Source organism: Oryzias latipes, chromosome 6, assembly GCF_053564925.1.
Source record: "Oryzias latipes strain Hd-rR chromosome 6, Olatipes_Hd-rR_3.1".
Classification (NCBI taxonomy): domain Eukaryota; kingdom Metazoa; phylum Chordata; class Actinopteri; order Beloniformes; family Adrianichthyidae; genus Oryzias; species Oryzias latipes.
The window spans coordinates 33766861-33794079 of NC_136242.1; the positions used below are offsets into that span (position 1 = coordinate 33766861).

The following is a 27219-nucleotide window of genomic DNA, read 5'->3' on the forward strand; positions in this document are numbered from 1 at the left end:
ATAATTTAGCAGAATCACAATTTCACAGTGTTATAAGCTCAAGTAATGACACTAAATGAATAAGGAATTGCAGTCATTATGTAAAGGTATGTGAGGGTTATGTAGGTTTCTATCATTTCCACAGGAACTCACCTGTAAGACGAACACAGGTGACCCATCCAGCTCCTCTATGACAGATCCGTAGTATTCGCTCATGGAAAACACAGGTGCCTCGTCGTTCTTATTAACCACAGTCACCACAACAGCCGCGTAATCCTCCCACTTCCCATCTGAGGCCAGCACCAGCAGCTTGTATCTCTTCTGCTGCTCATAATCCAGTGGCTGTGCGATAAAAATAGTTCCAACTTCTGGTTCAATGTCAAAAGCCCCACCTTTGTTACCAGATGTTATCTGGTAGCGCAGCTTGGTGTTGGCGCCTGTGGCAGGAATTATAAATGCATTACAAAAAAAGAAAAAAAGAGGTATATGTCAGGACAGTAGAATACGGCCATCATTTTAAGATTTACATTTCCGTAGGGCGTTATACCAATTCCTGTACATAACCTTTTCAATTCTCCCGAAAGGTGTAATGAGGACAGAATGGCATCTCATTCTCTCTGAGTCTGGGCTTTGGTCCATTTCCTGTAAGCCATCCTTGTTTGGATTTCTTGATTAAATGGAAACGTTGCACTTTGTCTCAGCAGCTTCAATCAGTTACTAATTAAGAACGAGTGCTGAAGAAAAGCAATAAGAATGGTGGGGAGTAAAAGGCCCTCTAGGGAAAGGATTTTGAGGCCTGGGTGAAGTTATGGGATGCAGTTTAGCAGAGAAGCTCTTTCACTTTGGCTGAGTGGATCACAGATCCAGAGTCCTAACTTTACAAGAAGAGGTAATCTCCTGGTCCACAACGCTCTCTGATTTCAATCATCCTGCATGCCGGGCTATGGTGGATGCAGTCCCATGTAAATACGCTAATGTGAACTATTAACACAGCCTTGCTGACAAAACACTCTGCGCCTCCCCAGGGCTCTGCCAGGATTACAGTAGTCAGATTTTTTAACAAGACAAATTGAGCATGGTCTCTTAGGTGCAACTGTCTCCGTTTGGTAACTCTTTTCCAGAGCTATTCATCATTAGTGCTGCAGACCAGCCTAAGCTGCACCCCCGCTCTCCATAAATACTTGATTAACGGACCTAAACATTGCAGATAAAGGGATCTTCGGATACTTCTGCACGGGGGATGAGCAACTGCTTTATTGCCAAAATCCCGCCCACCCACTGTGTGGGAGCATGTCACTCTTTTTGGAACACATGTGCAGCAGAGCATTACCAAGCACTTAAAAGACTACTAAATCTAGCACGCCGCTTGATTTTAGCGACACCATTTTTTGCAGAGCTCAGGCCAGATTGGAAAAAGAGTTCCCCGGGGAGACTCTCTGCATAATGCTGCACGTCCAGGCGTTTTGCAGAAGGGCTGTCGCTTTAGTACCTGATACGCTGAAACGCCGACAATAATATGATGAAACCAGCAGAAGTGTTTCACAGAGCTTTTACATTTTCATATGGTTGGCTGGCTTCTGTAACCTTTAGCGGCTGGAGTCTATAAAATCCTGTCTCAACCCCAGCTGTCTGCTAAATCCTGAAGCGTACCTTCGTCCTCATCACTCGCACTGACGGTGACGACGGCCAGGCCCACATCCGCGTCCTCGTCCACGCCCACTTCATACAGCCGCTGAGCGAAGACTGGCTTGTTGTCGTTGACGTCGCTGATGAAGACTCTCACATACGCCGTGTCTGCGAGGACGACAGGAGATTAGAGGACGCCAGGTCCAAACCAACCAGCAAGTAAACCAACACGGCGACTGATTTTTTTACTTGGCTTTCCCTGTTCAGAGGGAATTGAAGCTAAAATGCTTTGCTCTGCTGACAAAAAAACAAACAACAGACCAAATGTTATTTACAAAGACTTTTTGTAATTTGCATGTTGTCTTCTCTCATTGTTTTAGCAAAGCAAACCTCTTTAACTGCCTGCTTCTCTCTGCTCTTTGCCGAAAAGGAAAGTCTCTCCTGGGAAGTTTAAATATTCATAAGATGACAAGTGTTTGTGTCTTATCGGAGCTCTCTTCATTACACTGTTTATTCCTTTAGTTAGAAAGAGTAAATTATGTGCACACAGAGCACATTAGCGACATGTTCATTTCAAGCTGTTTGGAGTCACAGATGATGATGATGATGATGATGGTGCAACGTGGCGGCGTTCTTGGCTTGTTTTGTACATTTCCCTCCTCCTTTTGGCGCTCCCCAGGAAAACCAGGCAGACAGGTAATGTTTGCAGGGCAGATGAGTCCTTCTGGATGTGGCAGATATGTAGACACAGCTAAAGCTCATTGTCAATGCTAAGCAGCCCCGGTAACCCCGCAGAAAGGGCTCTGCTGATTAAAACGGAAAAAATAAAGGAGGAAGGAAATCTCACAATACCCATAATTCTCCAAAACGGGATGCAGTTTAGTTCTACATCTACATCTAGTTCTACATCTTATTACAAGTGTCATGTTTGTGTGAGGAATGAGACAATGAGGCATCACACACACCAAATTAGGGTAAGGGATGGAAAGGGTGGCCTGGCTCTTTTCACCGATGGGGAGAACAGACGATGAAGTTCAAAGCTGTCTTGGAATAATTGAAGTGTTTAAACGACCAAAGAATCCCAGTAATATTCAAGGGTTATTCGCTTAAATATTACTGAGATTTTCTACAAAAGTCCACCTTAGTACAAAGTTAAAAAGAAAATCTGAGCTGAACATTTGGGTTTTCAAAAACTAAGCATGTCGGGTTTTTCTTGCAAAATTCATAGAATGTCGTAGGAAAAGGTTCTGTTGTGGTAAAATCCAGATGAATTGATGTTTTATTTATTTGACAAAAAAGCCACAAAGATCTGTAATAATTTAGTGAAGTGTAAAATACTTTATGGAAATATCGATTGAGGTCATTCTTTTGTGTAAACCAGGGGCGGAGCTACAAGGGGCCAAGGGGGAAGCTGCCCCCCACACCCCAATTTTTAGGTGAACATCAGTTTCATTATTAGCAACACCCTCCATGAAAAATGCTCTGATGAAAACATCAGCTTCACAACATCAGAGACGAATTTCGGACAATTATCTCTTAAATTATTGGTATTTGTGGAATTTAAAAACGTTTTTTTTATTCTTCTCAGCTTTTTTGAGATTCTGACTTCCATGCTTTTGAGAACTGATGTGTCATGAGTTTGTTTTCAGTTTTATTGGCTTTTATGGAAAGTGGCAGACACGGAACACGTCACTTTTCCAAAAAGGTTTGATTTGGTTGATTAATTGTTTATTTAAAACAATTTCAGCTACAAAAACAAAGAAAATAAAAATGCATAAAGACATCAAACCAATTGAAGATTTGAATTGATTAGAAAACTATGCGATACGTCTGACCTTATAAATAGCTTCTAATCAAACAGATATATTTGTACTTAAAGGTATATCACAGTGAATCTATTCAAATGAACGAATATTAAATAGACATTCTACTGCTTCAAAGACAGTGGCGTGAGGCAAATGTCTTCCTGTTATGTTTTACTTAACCTGTTTTTTTTTTTTTACTGAGTTACAACAATCTGGTTATTAACATCTATTTAAATGTATCATTAGGTTTTCATTCCAAGTGCAGATTATTTACCGAGTAACAAAGACAAAGTGGTTATTGATTATCAGCAGAGGATATTGTCACAGAAATCATTGAATATCTGAAGTCTGGAACCTTTTGGCTCCATTTATTAGCCCGTTGTCTCTGGTCTGTCTGTCTGGTTCTGGGATTAACATGGGACCCGTCCCGGTTGGATGCCATCTTTATCTGATTAGCAGCTGGTAGAGGTTTGCCGGGTAAAATTAACCCTTTAAGCCCAATGATTATGTGGCGATCTAAATCCATACGTTACAGTATGTTTTGCAAAAGAGATTGAATACTTTAAGCAAAGTCGGAAACAGGGAAACAACGGAAACGTCGGATTAGGTGTCCACTGCTGTGACCGTTATGCACCAGAGGGTTCAAATAATTATTTTTATTTTTAAAGTCTTGAGTGATGTGATGCCAGTCTCCTGTTTTAGAGTTTTTTAAAAAGCACAACATATTTACCTACATGATCTAAAGTACTGCTTGACTCTGAAACCTGTCAGTCAGCTTCCTGAAATGAAAACGCTGACTTCGGTTTCAGTTTCTGCTTTTTGGAGACAAAACCCCTAATGACCTCATGACTTGTGATCCCTCCAATCCTCAAAGTTTCCTGTTGAGAGTTGGTATCAATGCCAGCATGAGGTCAACACTGTTCAGTTTTGCTGCAATAAACTGGACAGAACAAACAAGGACAAGGAATCAGTTAAAAACACAATGGAGCTCCATAAAAGTCCCCCCAAATTGTACTGAATTTGTGTTTGTGCTGGTTAGTAACCAGTGTTTTTGAACATTTGTATGAACCAGAGAAGCAGAAGAAACCACAGAGAGAGGAAGAACTTCAGTTTTGTGAAAAGAGAGGCCAGAATCCAACCTTAAATCTGAACCTTGACATCAACTCTTCACAGTTTTTATTTTCTTTTTACAGGGCAGCAACCTTTTATGACCTTGTTCCAGGTTAAAATACTAGAACATGTAAGCTATTTGGGGTTTAACCCTTTGACTGCCTGCTCAAGCAAACAGCAGAGCACATTTAGAAAACATTGTTTTTATGACATTATTGTGCAGATAATTCCCCCAAAACAATAAGCAGCAGAAAATAAATCAAATGCTTTTCTTCTATAAAAGAGTTTCAGCGTCATCTGGATTTTCACAAAAGATATATTTTTGAATTTTCTCTGCTAGAACAACAGTGGACAGTGATTTGGACTAAATATTGATTTTTGCTGCAGTTATTGAAGTAGAAGCAGAGCATTTTGATCAGACTGTGTATGTTCCTATATCTAAAAACTGCTATTTTAATTCACATAAAAGGTTATATTGTCTTTTGCCGTCAGTCCATCCCTGCAAACTCTAACCTGTGTTGGGCTGCTTGTTCTTGCCGGGCCTCGCAGACTCCTCTCCATCTTCTGACTGAACCTCCAACAAGTAAGAGCTGCGAGCCTCGCGGTCAAAAACGGCTTCCGTGAAGATGACCCCGTACTTCGGGTCGATGCGAAACAGGCGGTGGTCGCCGCTGCTGTCGTTCAGCAGGCTGTAGGTGATCTGTGGAGAACAGGTGAGGAAAAAACCGGAATCAGCTGTTCTGCAGAGTCTGGCTCTGAACCATCACTAACACTGAAAACACTCGGGACAGTTATCACTGGGAGGACAGCAAACGCCCCTGAACTGCAATGCATGTTACAGACAGCAGACAGCACATGCATTGTTAAATTCTGTATTTATTGCGCTTTCTATACCTAAAAAAACCAAGAGATCAGCACAAACCTCTCCGTTCAGACCCAGGTCTTTGTCGTGAGCAGACACCTGCAGAACTGAAGTCCCGACCTGAGCTCCTTCTGTCACCGAAGCCTCGTAGATGGAAGACGTGAAGAAGGGCACGTTGTCGTTGACATCTTCAGGGAGAAAAATGATTATTAATACACAGAGAAAAATGTCCCTCTTTAAAAAAGCTAAAAAATTATGAATTTACGTTGTTTATTTTGCGCTAAAAGTGAAAAAATCTGCCAATGGAACTAATAGAATTTATCTTGGTTAAAACTTCTTGTTACAAGTTAAGATAAATTAAAATCTTGACAATCTTGAAAAAAAACTTTCATATTTACGTATTTTGCCATGGAAATTTGAAATATTATGTCTCAAAATGTTTCATATCTCTAAAGTAGTTATGTTGATACAAATATCCGACATGTAAGTGCTTCAACAGTAGACTCATCGTAACCCGTGACAACGCACGGTGACATCAGTGTGACAGAAAAATATCAGAAATGGATTCTGTTTTCCATATTTAAGGAAAAAATGGGTCTGGGTTCCTACGGGTAAAAATAAGACCAGATTTACACATTCAAAGATAAAATGTTCCTAAAAATGAAATCACAGTAACTGAAACAAAACTTTAAAGCTTAACCCAAATCATCTGTTGAAACAAGATCACGCAGGTTAAAAAAGTATCTATAGAAAGTTTCATCATAAATGTAACTTAAAATAGAACCAAATGATTGAACACGATCTTCGAAATTGGTCTTCTTGAATCAAGTGTTCACCTTTTTACTATAGAGTTACTGGTAAATTGTCTGAAATCAAGTGGTATAAGATATTTAAACCTGAAAATAGTCAAAAATACTTTTCTGCTTCTAATCAAACAGACATATTTGTACTTAAAGGTTAGAGTAGACATGCATATGTGTTTCTGCAGTGTTCTCAATCTTCTGGCACTAAACATTGAGAGTTTTTTACATTTTGAAAATAAATGGAGAGTTTTTTTCCAACCATAACAGGGTTGCTGCTGAATTCCCCCACATGAACACAGATTCCTGAACGAAACTCATTTGCATTTTGATAAAGGTTAATCTAAGCAACATCAGAGCCTGAAAGGCTTCGTTTTCTTGGCTCTTAATTTCACTGGAGGCTTTGCTGAACCAGAAATCTGACTTCTGATGAGATGTGGGTTTTATCACCCCGACCACACGGACTTGAATCACACTCCATCAGCAGAACGCTTTAAACCCCGACGTCCAATGTGACGATATGTCAACAGAAATGAGCACAGACGTGTACCTGTAATGTTGACATAAACCCTGGTGAAGGCAGCGAGAGGCACAGCCGCCACGTTCTGCGCCCGGACCTGCAGGGAGAAAAACGCCGTGGTCTCGTAGTCCAGAGGCTCTGACACCAGGATAGACGCCGAGCCGTCTTCTCGGTTGGGGGAGAGGTAGAATCGAACTGGCATGTTGGTTTCAGGGACCATCCCGTCTTCAAGGTTGTAGGTCACCCGAGGGTCACGGAGCTGGGAGGTGGCTTTAATCGTCTGAAGAGGACAAAATGTTGGAAATCGCCCGATCTCAGGTCAAACACACACAGAAAAACAGTGGGAGCTTTTAAAATGAAACTATTATTTTAAGGCCACTCCGACTTGCTGCCTGGAATTGGTACAAAAGGTACAACAAGGTGCTTCTGCTTTAAACAATCCATTAGGGACACGGGCTTATTCCTTTCTTGCTAGAAAAATCAATGACAATTTTATGTCTGCCCATTAAACTCCCTGGTGTCTGCCTCAGAGGTCATAACTTCAGCAGCACTTTTAAATTAAACAATCATAAAAAATTCAACAAATACTATTTTAAATAGAAAGTGAGACCTCCACTTTCATTTCAAACCTAAAAGCCAGATAGCCCTCTCATGGTAAACAATCAACAACTGTTTAATGAAGGAACGAGGCTTCTGAAGCCCCACAGCAAAAGAAAAACCTCAGGTCTATTAAAACAGCCAGGCTCCTTTCAGAGTCCGACTCTCCGGAATGGCTTTGGATAAAAGCCTCTTTAAAATAGCTAAACATAAACATAAAGGTTCAACACATACGTGTCATTACCGTCTCAGGAAATGCTTTGACTTTATGAATAAATGTCTACATTAAGGACTCCGTCAGTAAACACACGAAGCTGAAGAATTTCCATTAGGAGACATGTTGAAATGAGGTTTCAGTGCAGAAGATTACAGTGAATCATTTGGAGCACGAAGCGTCGCAGTCAGAACTGTCGTCAGGTGAGATGTGGATAGATCACGAGACCGTCGCCCGGCCAAACGTGGACAAATGCCTGACTTTAGCCAGTGCGTGTTATTGGAGGAGGAGGAGGCCGGAGAACCCATGATGATGGAGAACAGGGTTCTCCCAAAAGTGTTTTAGTCCACGTTCAACCAGAGTGAAGCAGCGAGTTAGACGACCTCCACCCTGAAGTATTCATTTCAGAGAAATTCTGAAAAAATGAAGTTTTTAGTGCTGCAAACGTTGAATGTTTTTAGAGTTCAGTTTGAGGCTGCAGTAGGTGTGTGTGTTCATGTGTGTCCATGTTGGTGTGTGTCGTCTCAGTGTGTCTTTTATGGTGCGTTCCATGTTGATCCTAATGGCGGCTTCACGCCGTTCTAATAACGCTTCAGTCTTTCTGGTCGTTCTGCTTCCGCCTCCTGGAACCTCAGCAGGCCGCCAGCGGGGAATTGAACAGAAACATGGAATTGCTATTGATTTTCACAGCAGATGAGTGCAGTTTTTACACTAATTTGTTAAATGTTTTTTTTGGGGGTTTTGGCGGAGCGCTGACCTCTTTAGCCCCGGTAGAACATTAGAAGGTGGCACCGACCAACGTTTTTCCATTTCACTTCGTTAACAAAAACTCCATGAGGGAAACAAGTGAGCCAGAAAACAATCAAAGCATTTAGCTCCTCATGTTAAAAGGTTTATTTCTGTCGCTGTGATGCCCCCCCCCGTCTGTCATTTCCTGGCTTAGGCTTCTTGAAGCTCATGAAGACACTTAGCATGACTGTGAGAACGAATAGATTTTGCAGATCCAGCTCAAAGGCGATTAGCTTAGCCTAAACGTTGGTTAGGAAATAACCTGACAAAACAGATGAGATATAATTAGCTCTTCAGAGCTGCTGTGAGGCGAGTGGGTCACCCTCTTTTTTTACTTTAGACACAAAAAAAGAAACGAAATAGCTGCTTAGCAATCTTTTGTTTCGCTGTGCAAAGCAGCTGCAGGCAACTGCTTCATAATTCAAGACACAGAGGGGTTAAAATCTCCACATTCATGTGATGAAAGAGAATATCTTCCAAGTGTCAAACTCTAACTTTGCTTCAATTGGTTGAAGAGGCTTTTTTTTCATATATATGTCAGAGCAGATAAATCGGGTCAGAACAGGTTCGGTTTGACACAATCTGAAGGATGAAGCTCCGCCATGGAGGGATTCACTTCCCTAAAAAGCTGGGGTTCATTCGCTGGAGCCAAGGAGTCCACCGCATTACACTAAATAACCATCACAGAAATAACCATTATCCATCCTCAGCAGTGAATGAAGGCAGCAGCTGAGCAAAAACCAGAGAAGAAAGCGTGAAAATCAGCTGTGGTACCACAATGGGCGTGTCCCTCGGCGTGTTCTCAGGGATGATGACGCTGTAGCTGTCTTTCTCCCAGCGTGGAGGCTGGTTCTTCACGTTGGTGATGGTGACCGCCAGCTCCACAGAGGAGCTCCGGTTTCCTCCATCGGTGGCTATGATGTCCCGTGTGATGTAAGCAGTCTGAGGACAACAGAGGGCAGAGCGATGAAAGGTCGACCGCAAAAACGTTGCTTTTACAAAAGGCAGAAAGATGAGTTTCCGTGAGTTCAGCTTGCGTCTGCCCCACAGCTGCAGCGTCTCACGGCTCCACAGCGTCCCACCTGCTGAGATCTTCCCTCAACCTCCCAACTGTGTCTGCTCGCAGGCAATGAAACGTCTCCCATAAAAACAAAACCAACACCAGAGCAGAAAACCATGAACATCTAACGATGGAAGACGAGGACTAATTGGAAATACAGAAACAAGAACAAAGACTTCTAGCTTATTAAATTTGTCTCATCCAAATGTTTGCAGGTCAGCATTTTCACAAGTTTTAGGTTGTTTTTTTTTCAGTTTGATTTATTTTGTCATGCAGAAACTTGGATGCAGCAGGAGGAACATGTAAACATCAATAAATCAACACCCTCACCTATTTAAAATTTAACATTCCTCGAAGCAAAAGCAGAGAAAGAGGAGAGACTGCAATCTACCACTTTTTTACCCTGGACCACAGAGTTTATAGCATTCACATTTCTCACTCAAAGAATAACCAGAAAACCATTTCTGCTTTTATTCCACGCCGTGTCTGAATCCGTGGCTTCTCCACCTGTCACCTGTTACCTGCTCAACACCTGACAGGAAACGTCCTTTCACTGCGTGTCCCGTCAGAGAATCATTTTGGTTTCGTTAACCTCACACACATCTGCCAGTAAAGCGGGGGGTGGGGGGGGCATGATGATTGTGATTAGTGTTCCAGCATGAATGTGCACAGCACTCAGCAAAGCTGGAGGAAAACAGGGATCACCAAGCAGGCTGGATGCTTGCTTGCTTTAATTCTCAGCTGTCAACCTCAAGCACACATGAAGAAAGATGGAAGCAAATTCTGCTACAGAAGAAAAATCTCACTCATGATAATGCGGTAAAACCCTTAGCCAAGCAGAAACGGACGCCTATTGATCATGATTAGAATAAAAACTACATCTTTTTCACAGCTCCGCAGGACTTTTTCTTCCTTTAACTCTCGGAAGGAAAGACTTCATGAGCTTCTTGGCGGATGAAATAATACTACTAGAGAGAAACATGCAGGACATCCCCGCGTCTGCTGTCACAAATGCATGTGGCTGATTTACAAACAGCTGTGGAGCTGGATGAGAATCCAGAGCCGAGACGTCATGTGACGCCGAAACCTGACACCAACTAAAACATTCAGATCAGACGAATCCTCCCCGCCTTCTATTCAAATCCTTAAATCCGATCAGATTTATCTATTCTTGTTGATGAGTTCTGAGTCTGATGTTTGGAGTTTAGAAATGAAAACCAAAGACGAGCAACCTTTTTATATTCTAAGCATCATTATGATCTGCACAGAATTGAGGAGGTGACGTCAAACAACTGCATGAACCTGCAAGTGGAAATACTGTATGTCAGCATTGGATGTACAGAATATCACATTTTGACTATTTAAATGGTTTATTATTATAATTTATCAATTGGCATTTTTATACTATTTTAACCTTCAAACTCTTACTGAACTTTGTATTTCTGTCCTTCTTACTGTTGATCTTGTGTCTCTTTCTTGTTGGCAAACCCTCAGCCCACCCAGGCTCTGTGGTTGATAATTAGCTTTGTAGCTAACATTTACAGAAATGTTCATCGTTATTCAGTAGGGGTGGGATTATATACATTCATTTTTTCCCGCTCATTTTCAAACAATAAATTAAGCTCTACTTGACTTTAGTTAATGATCACTGTAATTAGTCAAGTAAATGTGATTTAAGTGTCGTTTTTGTTTTTTTATTTTCTGTATTTTTAATCTATGCATTTCAACATTTCTGTAATGAGTTTGATCAATATGTGTAAACTCTTTATTGCTTTGACTTCAATGCTTGAAATCAAATCATATCACACAGTCAGGCTGTAGTCACAAATGTTCTTACAGGTGGGGCGCAAAGGTAGCTGGCCTGCATAATATCAAGGGTGTGGGCGGCCTGGTGAACCCGTAGAGCGAAAATTCATGTTCCGTATGAACAATTCATGCTCTATATGTGTATAAACAAGTGTTTTTTGATTTTCCTGCAGTGAGCTCAGACTGAAGGGGATGTTGTGGAGCCGTACAGCATTTCCTCTGGACGGCCTCCGGTGACGCCATGCAGAACCTTGTGCTCATACCTGACGGATGCATGCTTTGAAAAGCTCATTCTTGCATGGTTGCACTGATATTGCACAGTTTCTCATTACCGCCCCATTCCCAAAATTTCTCCAGAAAGCCTCCAGCTGATCTAAAATATCGGTGTGTAATCACTGAGGGGTTTTGAGAATTGAGATGATTTCAAATTTGTTTTCTCCTCACAGGCGCACTCTTAACTACACACCAAAGTTCTTCTTGTGTGAATGTATTTTCTTCCGCCTCTATTTTTTTGAGCTCCATGTTTTCCCCACAGCTCCTGGCTGTCAGACCACAGCCTTTCAGAGCCTTCAGCTTCTCTCCTGTGGAATTGAATTCATGTTTAGAAAAGAGACGCCATCCACTTGAAGACTTTTGATAACCCCCAATGCCGTTGCTGGCCCAAATGACCTTAAGCCATACTTTGGTTTTTTTCCGCTTAGACTGCAGGCAGACGTCCCATGATGCACTGGGCATCGTTCTTTTCGCCCCTTTTAGGTTTGAAGCTCACAGTTCCCCTCAACGGGTTTGAAAGTTCCTCAATCTTATGGCAAGTCCTGCTCCAAACTATAAAAAAATCTTTATCTTTAATTTTTTATTTTATAAAAACATAAAAGTTTGATTTTTCTGCTTTAGTTTCACCCATGACAGTCATTTTAGTCAGACTTTGATTTTGAAAATATGAAAGAAAATGTCTTATATGACTCCTTATATCTAAATTCGAATGATGTGTAACATTACTATTGTACTTTACTGATGCCTTTACTCCTGCATACATGTCTGACTAGCATTTTGCTTTGAGAAATAAAGGTAGAATGGAGAACCACAATATTGTTTTTATCCGTTTCTGAAACATTTCAGTTTCCTGTGCTGAGCGTAAAACCAAGAGATGAAGAGATTCTGTGGTCAGAAATGTTTCAAATGTTGATAACAGTTTCTAATCCAATCTGGAATGTATCCAGAAAGTCTCATGGACAGGGTCCGGACTGCCTCCTCCATCACGTAATTATCTGTGGGTAACCCTGCAAGTTCAAGGCTCTGGTTGCAGCATCTTACAAAGGGGCATTAAAAAGCTTTTGTTCAGCAGCTTTCTCTCCGTTCTTCACTGAAACGCCTGCTGTCAGCTGGGAACGCTGCTGCACGCTTTACTTTAGAGAGCAGCGGGAAAACGTAGCCTAACACAGATTACATTGTAATGAGAGAGAGAGACTGATGAGAAAATCAAAAATGGACATCATCTTAGACCTGCTAAGACACTTTACATTTAATGGCATGGTTATAAAGTTCTGCTTGCAGCACAAAGATGGTGAGATGATTCAAATCGCTTGTGAAACTGCCTTAAAATATGCAGCAGCTTTTGCTCCGTGCAGTTTTGGGCTAAACACTTTCAATGTTGCATGAAGTCAGCGGTAAAGTCCAAATAGGCAAAGACTTCCGACATCATTGTGCTAAATAATAAACAAGCCAACACTGCAATTGTGTCCAGCAACGAGTAGCTCAATCTAAGAGGAAGGGAGCCGACAGGTTGCAGAGAGTCGACAACAGTGTTGTTTGTCATGAAGGGTTATGCAGAGTGTGTCGACCTCCACAAGGAGGAACACTTGAAACGCATCCGCCAGTTTAGAGGGGCAGCAAGTGAAGGTCGGAGTGTCAAATCTTTACATCTCTTTTTCTTCCACCTCTTTTTTTTCTCATTAAAAAAAATAAATCCAGTTTTCTGCATAAACAGCTTCTTTCCCAAGACAATAAACATCCTCAACTCCAAAATGCACAGGTAAATCTGCATCAGCACAGTCCACCTGTCTACCCAACATCAACACTCTACCTCATTGCCACCTCTTGTACATCTGACATGTTTGCACAAACTTTTGCACGTAATTTTAAACACAAATCTTGGACATTCTTTGTTACAGTTTAGATTAGCACACTGCATATGTTGTATATACTGATTTGTTTGGTCTTGTATTTTGTTGTTTTGTTACTCTTGCACAAGAATGGTGATGCTTCAAATTCATTGTACAATGGACAATGACAATAAAAGCATATCCATCCATCCATCCATCCATCCATCCATCCATCCATCCATCCATCCATCCAAACTGTAAAATTAACCTCTGGGCTTCCAGTCACGCTCTCAAGTCTGTATTCGTTAACAAAACCTGCCACAGTGCAAAATACAGACGTGAAAAATTAAACACAGCAGCAGAACTACAACCGGCTGACAGGAACCAACATGATGGCAGAAGTGTAAAAGACGTGGGTTTAAAGATTGCGGTGGGACCTCGGAGTGGGAACGTGGCGCCGCGGCATCTGTGCGTGATGCTTTGTAAACATACACGTGCACGCCGAGGCCACATGGGAGCGCTCTCATCAGTATGCAGCACAATCTGAAATGTGGGCTAGATGTGTTTGTGTTTCTGGAGTCAAATCAGATGTATGTAGCTCTACAAGAATACAAGCTAATTGAAAGTCTGCTTGATAGTTGAGGCGCACAGAACACGCACACAGAGAATTGAAAGTCTCAAACATGGAATCTGACGGCGTTCAAACCAAAAGTCAGCCGCTGTTTGATTACAAACACAGTTCCGTCCATGCTGTCATGCGTAAAACACGATCCACACAGACCACATTCTGCTAAAGTAGAGGAATGCAAAGATTTGTTTAACGCTTTCAGACAAAATACCCCCTAAGGAAACATGTTTGAACAGTTTCACCATCCATTTAGAGACAAAGTCAAATATCAAGTATTGTAAAACGCCGATTGGTGTGATGCTATCGTACGACTCTCGTCGTGAGTACTGGCTCCTAACTGACTGCGTGCACGGATTGTGCACGTGATACGCAAGTGCTCGTGGGACGCCTGTAGGACGCCAACACAAACGACTGTAATTTGTGCCTCACCTGCCAAAGTGGGCTGGTGTTGATTTAGAGCCCTGGTTAACGGGAGACATTTCTTAGGTCCTCCCGCTCAGATTTCTGAACAGACCATCCGTCCAGCATTCTTAAATGCTGTTCATTTCCTCATCAAAATCTCAGATGGTAAATGATGACTGAGAAGCTTTGAATTCCACACATCAAAGTCTGTGAAATGGATTAAGCTGAAATATTTGGTAGACAGCTCTCTTTAAAACCTACAATCTTAAAGCAGTCGTTTTCTACAGCCTAAAGAGCCATCCTGTGTTTTTAGGAACAGTTTTTGTTGCTGAGCGTTGTTCAACAGACGTCAGAGATGATCACAAGACTCTCAGTTTGGAAAACATTGTGATTCACATCATTTCTGTAGCTGGAATTAGCTTTCCTCTCTTTTCCTCGGGTCTGGTATTTCCCACATGCTGCCCCTCTGGGAGCAGACTTACCCCAGATTGGTAGTCGGCAGACAGAGGCACTTTGATGTGGCTCATTCATTAACTCTGTTGACACAGACCCACAGGCCAGTGTCTGATACAGCCTCTGAGTCGGGCCGGTGTTTGTGTGCGGGATGGAGACCCGGTTATTAACCGCTGACTGACCTGAGAAATGGGCTGGTTGACGTAAACCCATCCAGTGACAGGATTGACCTGCAGGTACTCTGGCTGCTCCTGCGACATGGAGTACAGGATGGCGGCGTTGGAGCCAAAGTCATCGTCGTGAGCCGCTACACGCAGGAAGCTGGTCCCAACCAAAGTATCTTCCCTCAGGAAGTCTGCAGACAACAGAAACAAGAAACGGAGGTCATGGACTTTTATATTTACAAAGAAAAACAGATGTTTTGTGCTCAATGAAATAAAAGTAATGGTCCAGTTGGAGTAAATATTGGTTGATAGTCAAAAAAGGGGGACTCTTCTCTTCCTCCTGAGATGTGATTAGGACCGTATTTTCCGGACTATAAGTCGCATCAGCCCAAAAATGCATTACAAAGTAGAAAAAAACACAGATAAGTCGCACTGGACTATAAGTCGCATTTTGACGGGAAATTTATTTGACAAAAATCTGAGACCAAGATATAATAAGTTCCACAACCTCATATGACACAATCATAGCAGACTGTTTATCTCATAATTTCACAGTAATTCTTTCTCAAACTTATTTATTTATTCCTTTCATGAAGCATCATTGGCCAACTAATACTCTGTTTTCATCCTGTTTTTGTAGAAACAGTTGTCATTTTTATTGCATTTCTGAATCTATGAAATAATTGGAAAATAGAATATTATGTTGTTAGCCTTCAAGATCTTACTGTGAAAAAAGTCTGCTGATTCTCTGAGTCACTTAACATACTCTTAACACTTAACATACCTCATACATCAAATTGACCCAGGAACATCATCTCTGTTCCTCACAAATGAACATAACAGGGGGGATAAGTAAGTCGCACCCCTTGCCAAACTATGAAAAAAAGGGCGACTTATAGTCCGGAAAATACAGTAATCCCTTAAGACAAAAAAAAAGTGTTTGCTTCTCAGAAATAAACCCTAATCTAAAGGCTAAAAAGTGCAGTAAAAGAAGAGATTTCAAAAATCCGGTCTACAGTTCCATCATTCAGTGGATGTGGACATAATAAAGAGACCCCTCAACCTCACAAACCACTTTAGATTAAAATGTGTTGAATTACATCCCAAAACCTCGGCTAAAGGGGAATCTGTGAGATGGAAAACATCATTGCTGCCTCCAAAAGAATTAGGAGGAAAAGTAAAAGCCAGGTGCCTCTAATTAAATGTACTTGATTAAGTGTTGATCTCTGGGTAAACACGGCTGTTCAGGTTAAAGCACATTTTCTACACCAACAGGAGCGTACAAAGAGTCCAAATCCAGTTTCTCTGAAGATGTTTGACCTCTTCTTTTTAAACCTAAACACAGGATTAATGGACATTAAGATCTCAGGACTGTTTTACACGTTATTATGTAGGTTGGTTGATCACATGACCTTCAGTTTATGCTTCAGCCATGAATCCATGATCTAGACCCCAAGGGCTCTAGCTTAAGGGCTTAAAGGCTGATGCCCACATTTCCAGAATGTTCTGATCCAAGTCATTGTGTGGTTCCATTCTAAAGACTCAGAACCCGGATATGTTCCAGTAAACCAGCCGGAGGTAAACCCGTGAGAGTGGGAGATTCGACCGAACATGTAACGCATCCGCTGAAAAGGTCAAATATCAATCATTTTCAGCTCAAAACTGAGGTCAGGAACCACAACCGGTCCATAACCCCCCCATTTTCAAGCTTCTCTGTAGCCTTTTATTTCCACCCACACATTTCTAGCTCTTCGTGAGGCATCTCTACTTTAGGATTATCGACTCTTCCAGGACAAGGAGAGGACTTTAGATTAGGAAAACGATTAGATTACTGAGCTCAAACGTTTCAAAGGATTAAAAGAAATCGCAATGCGGAGCAGACGGGACATGGCTAATGTTTGGAGGATGTGAAGCCGAAGCTGATGTATCTAAAACCTGCAGTGTGCAAAGAGACAGTAAGCCTTTACAGAAATGTGATCAACGACACACATGTACGAACGCCGACATGGGCGGATGTCTTCCACATTCTCTTTGGGAAGATGCTTGAGTCTTAAAGTTTATGCATCACACATTAGAAACAGAGTCTCTCCTGAAAATCTTCCCCTTCTGTTCAAAATGTGAACATTATTACCGTCAAAAGTGACTCAGAGGTTGGATCCATACGTTGACCCATAGATCAGAGCTCTCCTTAAAGGGCACTTTGTGTTGGTCCGTTGTTTAGATTAACGCTTTGAGGACAAAAGCTCTTTTTGGTTCAAATAACTTGATGCTTATACCGAGATAATGGATTTAGTTCTATTTATTTTTATAGCCCAACATCACAACACAGTTGTCTCAACGGGTTTCACTAAACTTCTCCCGTCATTCCACTTAGCTGCAGTGTTTTTTCAGGGTTTCTTAGCTGATAGCATAAAATCCTCATCTGAATGATTTTTTGATGTGTTTGTGTTGCTTCGGTTCTGACTCAGAGAGCAGACAGCAACCAGCTGGTGTTTGGACTCCAGCTAGAAGAAGCCAGGTCTGTTTGGGAGGAATTCAGACGGACTTCCACCTTCAGCAACGTAAACAACACTTTCCAAGAAACGCAAACTCTTTTTTTCCACGTCGCCTGCTGGCATCTGGTTCGGTGAGAAAGTCTGTGCTTCTTTAATTAGATTGAGTTAAATTAGTAAGACCATGGCTTTTATTAAATACAGTATGTACAAATTAACCTTCCCAATAAAAATGGACGACATGCAAAAATCTGCTTCGTTTTTAACAATGTAGAAAACGTTGAAGTCCCACTTTGATCCTCTTTTGATCTATTAAGTGTTCCCGGTCCTCTTTTAATTATGATTATGCCGTTTTTAGCCCAAAAAACCATCTTGTCTTGTTTTCTAGGACATAGTTTCTTCAGAGCGGCAGTATTAGAAGTTCACCTCTCTCACACTCTCTTCTGGTAGCTTACAGCCCCTCACACCCCCAACCTGACATTAATAATAATAATAATAATAAAAATGCTGTTTATCTAAAAGTGCCTTTCAAAACACTCAAGGACAGTGGACAGATTCAAAAGTAAAACAATAAAATCCCTAACAAAATGTTCAAAACAATAAATAAATTGACATCTTAATAAAATCAGATAACAGATCCAGCTAAATTGTAATATGGAAAAGCACATTTAAACAGTGTTCCAGACTGGGTTTTAAAAATTGAAAAGGAGTCTCTAATGTTACAGAGGGCCGGGGGGGGAGAGAGTTCCAGAGCTGGGGAGCCGAGCGGCTGAAGGCGCGGCTCCCCGTGGTGACCATGCGGGCCGGAGGGACGGAGAGCTGAGGGGAAGAAGAAGGCCGGAGAGAGCGAGAGGGAGTGTTGATGTGGAGGAGATTAGAAAGATACGAAGGAGCAAGTTATGGAGGGCTTTGAATGTGTGGAGAAGTTAGAATTGAATCCTGAAAAATCCCAGAAGCCAGTGCAGCTGCTGCAGAACGGGAGTGATGTGATGGAAGGAAGGAGTTCTGGTGAAGATGCCGGCAGCTGAACTCTGGACCAATTGAAGTGTATTCAGACTTTTATTGGGAAGACCAGAGAAAAGTGCATTGCAGTAGTCGAGGTGAGAAGTGACCAGACTATGAACTAAGATGGAAGCAAGGTGGACGGTGAGGGAGGGGCGGAGATGATTAAAACTGCGTAAGTCAAAGTAGACTCTTTGCTGTTTCATATTAGGAAGTTTAAGGTGAACCAGGTTTTTATTTCAGACAGACAGGAGAAAAGGGAGGCAGGTGGAAGAGACGAGTTTTAGGTGCAACAAAAGCCTTTTTTGTCTGCAAGTGGATGCACCAGCGTGTTTTCTACGTCACAAATACGACTCTTTAAACAGCATTTAATCGTCTGCTGAAGAAACACAGAAGCACTCAGAAACGTTAGCGTGAAATGTGCGTGTCCAGCTCTTACACTCGTAGCGCAGATTCTCAAACTTGGGGCTGTTATCGTTCTGATCCAGGATCTGGACGGTGAGCTGGCAGATGCCAATGAGCGGCTCCTCCGCCCAGTCTGTGGCAGTGACTGTAATAGAGTACTCTCTCTGCCGCTCCCTGTCGAAGCGCCGCGCTGTCACGATCACTCCTGCAAAGTCACAACCATAATCAGCTCCTTCTTCACCCCCCGGCGCACACACACACACATGATTACATATAAATCCATTCATCCATTCAGCAGATTTCCAATTTCTCCAGCTGAGTCCATCCATCCATCAATCCATAAATAAAGACAAGTAAACAATTATGAGTTTCTTCAGAGTGAGGGTGAGCATTCGCTCAGAGAGGCTTTGTTAATAAATCCTCAGAAGCAGGAGATGTACCTCAAGCTGAAAAGAAAATAACATGTTCGCTTCTCAAGCTAGGACTTCAAAATAGCTTTTCTAGTTTTCCTCCATCTTATTATGTCGAATCATTTTTTTATATTGAAGATCCGCACCAAGCTGCCCCTGATTTATTAAAATGCTGCTCAATATACAGGTTTTTAGTTGGGACTTGTGCTCATGTGAATACCAAGTTTAATAATCATGCACATTTGATCTCAAACTATATTTGCAAGCTCCCCTTTAATATCAGGATAATAACTACATTGTCTGTGTGCAGGGCATTCAGAGCTCTGTGCATAAGTGAGGCCAGGTTTACCCCCAATAGCCCTAGTGTGATGTACCTGTGTCCGGGTAGATCCTGAAAGCAGGAGTGGCGCTGTCTCTGTGCATTAAGCCATATTTGACTTTTCCATTGGCGCCCTCATCTGCATCCACGGCGTGCACTTGCAAGACAAACGTCCCCGTTGGCTGGTTCTCCAGCACGGACGCCTGCTCCCGGTACTGCAGGCACTTTGATAAAGACATGGGAGGGATGACAAACACTCGTAAACACAAGAGGGACTCTTTTACATTTGATGTCAGAATGTGTCCTACTAAAGAAGAAGGCCACTGTGCATCCCACATGCAAAGGGGCTGTCAATCAACACAATAAAAAAAAAGCTACGGCTCATAAGCCAACATGGATGGAGTCACAGAAACACCTAAACTGATTTATCTTTGAGAGCCACTGGAGAACAGTTCTGCTTTTTCAAACAGTTTAATTTAGTGCCCTTAACCATATTAAGACTCATCCTTTGTAATCAAACAGGAATGTCGACTGCCTTTCCAACTAGAAAACCACAGGAAAAACCAATCACCAAGAGGAGGTGAGAGGGAGGAAAAAAAGATGAGGATGGATTTGAGGATGTGAGCTGAAGAAATAATAGAAGAGGTCAGAAGGCCTGAAAGCAGAGCCAGCATGGCCAATAGGTAGTTGTTCATAAAAATCACATAATATAAGAGATAAGGTCAGCCCATGTGATCCTGAGCTGCAACTTGATATATTCTGGTATGTAAGCGCCAGGAGCTGCCAGGCTGTGGGAGAAGACCTCCGAGGCTCGGCGTCAGGATGTCTTTCGCTGAAGTCCAAGTCATTCCTAATTAGGGAGAGAGTTAATGAAACAGGTGTAGAATATTGTGATGATATTGCAAGTTTTTTTGTTTTTTTTCATAAATTAATTGAAGTCCCAGTGGAGTGCCTAAAGAGAGAGTGGGTGTGTGGGGTAATCAGAACTCCTGGGAAAACGGAGGCAAAGAGTAGAAGTACAGCCAAAAAACATGAAGGTTTTACGAGGGGGTGGAAGGGGCGTTAGGGAGAGGAATAACTACCGTTTCCTTCAAGAAGGAGACGACTGGAACATTAGAAACAGATGATGGTCATGAACAAGACACAGGTCCAAAGCAAACAGCACCATTTGGTTCCTGCTGATGTTTAAGATCCTTTTATCCGTGTGAAAAAGCAGAGGACCATGAACAAGTCTGAGGCTTTTGACAGGTAAACAAGGCTGTTCAGATGAGGGATAACTACGCTTAAGGACTCATTCCTGCCTGGAGACCTTTGTTTGCTTATTTAGACTGACATTTGAAGATTAAGGAAAAGATTGTGGTTTGGGGATAAATGCTACCTTTCAAATCCATCAAGCACGTGACAATGTAAGAGAGAGGCAGAACTTTTATGGCTGCTAAATGTTCAGAAGCTTTGTTTAAATGCTAAATTCTTTGTGCGAAAACGCAGCTAAACTGACAGCTTCAACAAAAGTCTCAAGTTGACAGAACAGAAACACAAAAGGACGGATCCTGCTAGAAAGGCTTCCATGGGTTGACGTTGCTACGAGCAGTTTCTGGCTCTCCACAATCAGCATCTGGTGAGCTTTGCCAAAAGCCTTAAGCGACGTTCACACCGGCCTCGGAAACGAGCGTTAAAGGGACCGCTTAGAATGAAAAGACTGCGTGAACGGGCGTTTATGAGCATTTCAGGCTTCCAGGGGTCAAATCTACGTACAATTGAATGTACAGTGAAAGTTAAACCAGTTGTACTTCTGTGACCAATCAGGGATTTTATATCTTGGAAGTGTCATTACTATGAAAATCAATCATGGGGGAGAAATTAATAACTGCGGTTTGTTCTCGGCCAGAATTCCATCACACCGTGTTTTTAATATATTGGAATAGAGCTGTGGAAAAAAGAAGTCCGGGACAAGATTTGACATTTCTTTGACATTTCTCAACCAGCCTCTCCCAGCTGCAGTGAAGGAAAAAGAAGAGTGGGTGGCGGATGTGATCGCCCGGGGGGCGGTTGTTCTCCATCTGCTAGCGTGCGGGTGTTGGGGGGGTTCTGGCTGCCGCTGCTGCTGCGGCGGGGGTCTTGGTGTGGGGATGGCTGGACTCTCCCCCTCCTTCTTTTCACATTCCACCATCCATTTTAGAAGAACATAAACACTCACCTGAGCACAGGTGTTAGCTCACCTTTGCACTAATAGTTTGCGTGATTGAATGAAATATTTCACACTAGTTGGTCTGAAGGCATAAGTATGCGTGTGTGAACACTATCTGTATTGTGTGCATGTTGACATGTGGACATTTTTGGAGCCAACAGGTGTGTTGATAACATTTGAGTGTGTGACGACAGGCCCCACCCTTACAGACCTGTATTACATCTGAACCTTACTGTATGAGTATAACCATCCAGAAACTTGTTGCTTTATGCTGCTTCATGGCTTTACCCCCCCCCATAATCACCCTCCTATCCCATCCCCTCTCTCTAACGTCCCTCTCTCTTCTTCCCTTCTTTCCTTTTCCGTCCGGTCCAACACAAAAGATTTTCAAACATGATTAAAATGAATAAAGTCTGGCCTCGATTACAAAAGGGGTTTATTCAGACATACCTCTGGTTTGTCTGAAGATTAATAACCCCTGTTGTTAAAGTAAAATATGTTCAACACAAGAGGCCTTCAGTTCTCATCTGTCTGCCCAGCTGTTGGACAGGACAAGTTTTAAAAAAAAAGAAAAAAAAGGAAAAAGAAGAAGAAGCCGGTCCTCGCGTGTCCGGAGTGAACACCATGGGCTAAACACGCTTTCAAGAATTAGCACTTAGCGTGTTTTTGAACGAGCTTCATATGCCCAGAGTGAACGTAGCATTAATCACATGGGTTGCCCACACTCTGAAGCAAGGAGCGTGCACGTATCACGTGAACAGCACATGATAAGAGAAGGGTTTGGGGGATTTGAAAAAACAAAAATCTGTACGGCACGCCTGTGTCTCACCTACTTCCCCCTCACTTACCCTTACGTGTTGTACAAGTAGTCACTACGACCTGTCGCCCGCAGCATGCCCGCATAGAAGAATGCACACAATCATTTGGACTCTGGGTTCACACAGCGGTCTGTACGACCTTGATATTTCGTGTGGGTCACCTGTGTGCCCCGTACAGGTTTGATCGTTTTTCACCTGTGTCTCTGCTGAGCAGAACCCCGGCCCACTGAAGTGTTACCAGTTTTGCTCACCTCCTCAAAAACAGGTTTGTTATTGTTGACGTCGTCGACTCCGACGATGACCCGGGCGGTGGAGGAGAGGGGATGCGGCCCGCCTGACGCATTGTCATCCGTGGCTGTTACATTAAGGACATACTCCAAACCTTGAAGCTTTGGCAGGGGCGAGGAGCGGAGACGAATCAGCCCTGCAGAGAGCACAACTCGTCATTACATGGATCACGATGCTCCATCCCAACAGAGCGCGGCGCCCATCATCAAGCATGATGTCAGTGCCGCTGTGGCCTTCCATCGTGAGGCCTCATTTATCAGGAAAAAAAGGGCTTTTCGCTGCTCGCCATCCCAGAACTCAAAAGTGACGGCCCGCTACGAGACAGTTCTCCACAAGATTGCCCTGACAAGTAAAGATCTCATTTAAAGACAGACATCAAAAACAAGTTTTAAAGAAAAAAAAAGACACTTAGTCTGATTTCTGAATTCCTCCCAAACCTGCACATTCAGCACAAACACACCTGGGGGAAAAGGTTGGAGAATGCAGTTGGAAGTTAACCTGGCTCAGCACACGCCTATTAGCTGTTCCTCTTGCATCCTTTGTCTCCTTTCATGTTCCAGTCAAGATAAAAGGTCGGATAAAGGATGGAGCGCCTGAGTCAACATGTTTCTCGTCAACAGTAACACAAACACATCAGAGATTGCAGGACCAGGACCAGCCTGTGATGTGTGGGCATGGGGAGCTATGTTTTTGTTCTCTCGTTGGGGTTCTATTCATCCCTTTCAATGCGCTTGATTAGGGAAACACTCAGGCTGATACTCACATCAGCGGGACTCTGCCTTCCTCCACGTTTCTCCTGATTCTCCAAACAGAGAAGGACCTCGAATTTCTCATGAGGATGTCTGACGCTGCGGCTAAACCACGTCAAAACTGCAGATTTTACACGGTGACTCTTTTAAATGTCAGCCCGGTTTAGAGCAGCAGCAGCTACTCTGTGATATAAGTAAGTATAAGAGAAGGAATTAGAAGCATCTATGAGAAAGAGGTATAAGCCATTCCCTTTTTGATTCTCTGTGTGGAGAAAGGATGAAGGAGAGGACACAAAAGAAAGAGGAGCTGGCAGAGCTCGCCCAAAGATTGTGAGCTGCGATAAAGCAGTTGTTGTGAAATTGAATTGAAAGGGTTGGGTGACAAATGTCACAGCGATTGCAACTGGTTTCGGATCAAAGGGTAAATAAAAAAGATAAACTGAAGCTGGGAAACACATGGATCATTCCTCCTATGAGCTGCCAGCAGAAAAACCCAGGCAGCAAATGTCAAAAAAGAAAGCCGGACATTATATTTATAACCCTAATTAGAGAGAGCGACACATATATAATTAAGTGCTGCTTTTAATATCAACTTTCAATATCTCTACTCTTTGACTTTGAAAAAAAAGAGGGAGCATTCAATGCACAGCACTCAAGCAAGACTGCTTTTGATAAAATTAGGCTCATGGTTTGCCAAGACTGCCAATTAGTGTGAGGAGCATGAGCATAAAACCAAACTGAAATACTAAGCAGCATCACCTTTCAGGCTGTCAATGACGAAGTTTGCTTCCTCGTTGCCTGCTGTTATGGAGTATGTGATGCCATCTCCATCTGGATCTTTGGCCAAAACAGTCGCAACAAGAGTGTTGGGGCCCGCGTCCTCAGAGACGAACGTTCGGTATCTGCCAAGAGAAACCGGGGTTAAAAATGTCCTGTGACACTGCAGGTTAAACGTTTTGAGAAATCCATACTGGATGAAACAGAATCTGAAAAGACAGGAAGGAAGTATTCCCAGTAGGGATGATGTGATAGAACATATACATTGGATTTCTACAGCATCCTTGCTGAATTAGTGGTCTGGAAGCAACAAATAGGTCCATCTTTTCAACATAAAAATTGCTGCAACACTTTATAATAATAAAGCTTAAACGGTATATTCATATGTACCTACTTTGTTGAATATGCACTGTAGATTTTGAAGGCTTAAATGATGAAACCTTGACAGCATCAGAGAGCTGGACTGAGTAAAGTCATCTATAAAAATCATTTACTTCCTGCTCAAACCAAATAAAGTCAATTTAGTCGCCTGTGTTTTTGTTTTTTTTGCAACAAAATAAAATGTTGGAGCCAGAAATCCTCAGTAAGCAGGGATTGGTCCAGGCCAGCCTAACTCTTATTTTTTAAATGTGTTTAACCTTTATTGATTCAGGTAAAACAAATTAAGAATTATATTCTTATTTATTAAACCATTTGAAACAGTGAAAGAAAAGGGATTACAGGAAACAACAACACAAAAAAGTCTGAAACCATCCAAATCTGTGTTACATTTTTCTTTTAAAAGTTTTGGATACTTTTCACATCTAGTTTTGAAATAAAAGTTTTTAATCTAAGCATTCTCTTTAAATCATTCCAGTTTAGTTGACGTTTCTATGGCAACCACTCTCACCAATCAGGAGTGAGCTTGTTGAAAGGCCACACCCCTACCACTTGAAAGCGGGCAACAACAAATCTGTCAATCAAACGTTTTGAACTTTGGACATGGTGGTCATCAGGCTCCGCCTACTTATATTGAGGCATCTAATTGGTCAGTTTATAACTTGAATAACTTGAACTACAGAAACAAAAATCAGAATTATAATGTTTAAAAAGGTGTCAGGGTAAGAATGGTCCTTCTGACCAATAGAACGACGGAGTAACAGCTGTTTATTTTTCCATTGAAGTCTATGGGATTTAGGCTTCCAGCTTTTGAACACCAGGGGGGCGGAGTCACTCAGTCCAGTTCCCATTTACAGTCGATGCTGAACTAACGCTTCAGATTGGTTGGTTTAAACGTTTGTCAGAAGCAGCCTGAGATCTTGAGGACTCTAGAAAAAGTTGAAATCTTGACTCCCATTGACCAACCAAAGGGGGGGGGATAATGTCATCAGTGTTATGAAATGTCCCTGCTTTCCTCCACACACACTGCTGCTGAAAGCTGCTCTACTTTAGTTTTTCAGCTGCATTTTGAAGGGGAAAAAAACCCAAAACAACCGCAGGTATCTGCTTTTAATGCTTCTCCTCGGCACCTATAAAGACTGACTGGTGGAGGTGTGCACCATATGTTTCAGTAAACAGAGGAGTCTGGTCGTTTTCATGTTGAATACCCGTTTCATTGGACAGGGGGGTTTGGAGGAATCTACTGGAGCTTTCAGGATGACTGAAGCTGCTGTGCCGGCTGCCACTTTACATGCAGCAGAAATGTTATTGTACTCTCTCTCAGATCTGTGCTTTACTGGAAGCTGTCTGGCAGTTCTCTGTTTAATTCTCGACTTGTCGGGCTTTTCCACTCGCTCATCCACAGTGAGACAGACGTTCCAGGCTGCATTCAGGTGTGTCGTTCCAGGCAGAGAAGTGAAAGAAGAAGCGAGCTCGGGAAGTCTCTATACTGTCGGAGACGAGTAACAGCTCCATTTTCAGACTCAAAAAGCTTTTGTTTTTGTCTACAGTAGTCGGGTGTGATGCGCAACACTCACACCTTAATGACACAATCCCACAAAGACACATATTGTGAATCACTAAACAGTCTAAAGCACACTGTTCAGCCTTATGGCTGTGGCTTCTAGTTGTCACTAAGATTTACCGGATCCTCTTAGCCGACCAGACCAAAGACAGATGATTATGTTTGCTGAGAGGCTGAAGTCATTGAACAAATGGAGCTTCCTCGTGCTCGGCCCAACTGTGGGTCATTTGATCCAGTACCTTTTAAAATGTCAGCAGTGATTTGCCTCCTCTGTTGTGCTCGGCAGCGAGATGCCCGGCGAGACACTGGAGGATGACATACTGTTGTGGCACAAAGAGCTACGGGGAGGAGATAACCTCTGCGACTGAGAGGAAGCGCGCATGTAGAAAAATGGGAAGAAAAGGTTGAGGGAGGAGCAGGTGACAAAGACGAAGGCTGCCACAGAAATGGCAGAGTGATGTGTGGGGCTGGGGGGGGGGGGGGGGGGCAGAGCTGCTGATAAAGAGGAGGGGGCCTCCCTCTCCCTGTGTTGCTTGATCTGTCAGCAGAACTCCTCCAGTGTGAGATTTGCCGCCGTATCCGCTGCTAATGTGTGTTTGTAGGCGCGTGTGACTGTGGGGCGGGGCACGGGTGTCTGTGGTGAGAAGTCAGAGGTGATTGATGGTTTACAGAAGAACGCTGATGGGTGATTCATCTCAGCCAGCCAGAGAAATCTCTGTGGCACCGCGAGTGACCTATAATCTGTCACCCGGCTCAGAGGCCACCTCTCCCAAGCTCTGCGGGATGAGACATATTCACTCCCTTCTGCTTTCCTTCCTGAAGCGTCTCCCTGCATCTCAGTGAAGTGTGAAGCTGTGCTCAGGCGGCGTCCGTCCGTCCGTCCGTCTTCTGGCTGCATGCATGTCTGTTTGC

The 27219-nt window shown here is 42.7% G+C and overlaps 1 protein-coding gene across 4 annotated transcripts in view; it reads right to left on the reverse strand.

Moving 5' to 3' along the window:
* LOC105354303 (neural-cadherin) overlaps nt 1–27219 on the reverse strand; it is a 130895-nt gene that overhangs the window by 33962 nt on the left and 69714 nt on the right. For all 4 annotated transcript variants that reach the window (XM_023956114.2, XM_078949426.1, XM_078949424.1 and 1 more), the window contains 11 exons: nt 24348–24490; nt 22803–22975; nt 19601–19769; nt 18851–19021; nt 14936–15108; nt 9077–9244; nt 6733–6982; nt 5443–5570; nt 5034–5220; nt 1630–1773; nt 133–416 (listed from right to left, as the gene is read on the reverse strand). In XM_023956114.2, coding sequence (XP_023811882.1) covers nt 133–416; nt 1630–1773; nt 5034–5220; nt 5443–5570; nt 6733–6982; nt 9077–9244; nt 14936–15108; nt 18851–19021; nt 19601–19769; nt 22803–22975; nt 24348–24490 — 1990 coding nt within the window. The remainder of the gene's footprint in view (nt 1–132; nt 417–1629; nt 1774–5033; nt 5221–5442; nt 5571–6732; nt 6983–9076; nt 9245–14935; nt 15109–18850; nt 19022–19600; nt 19770–22802; nt 22976–24347; nt 24491–27219) is intronic.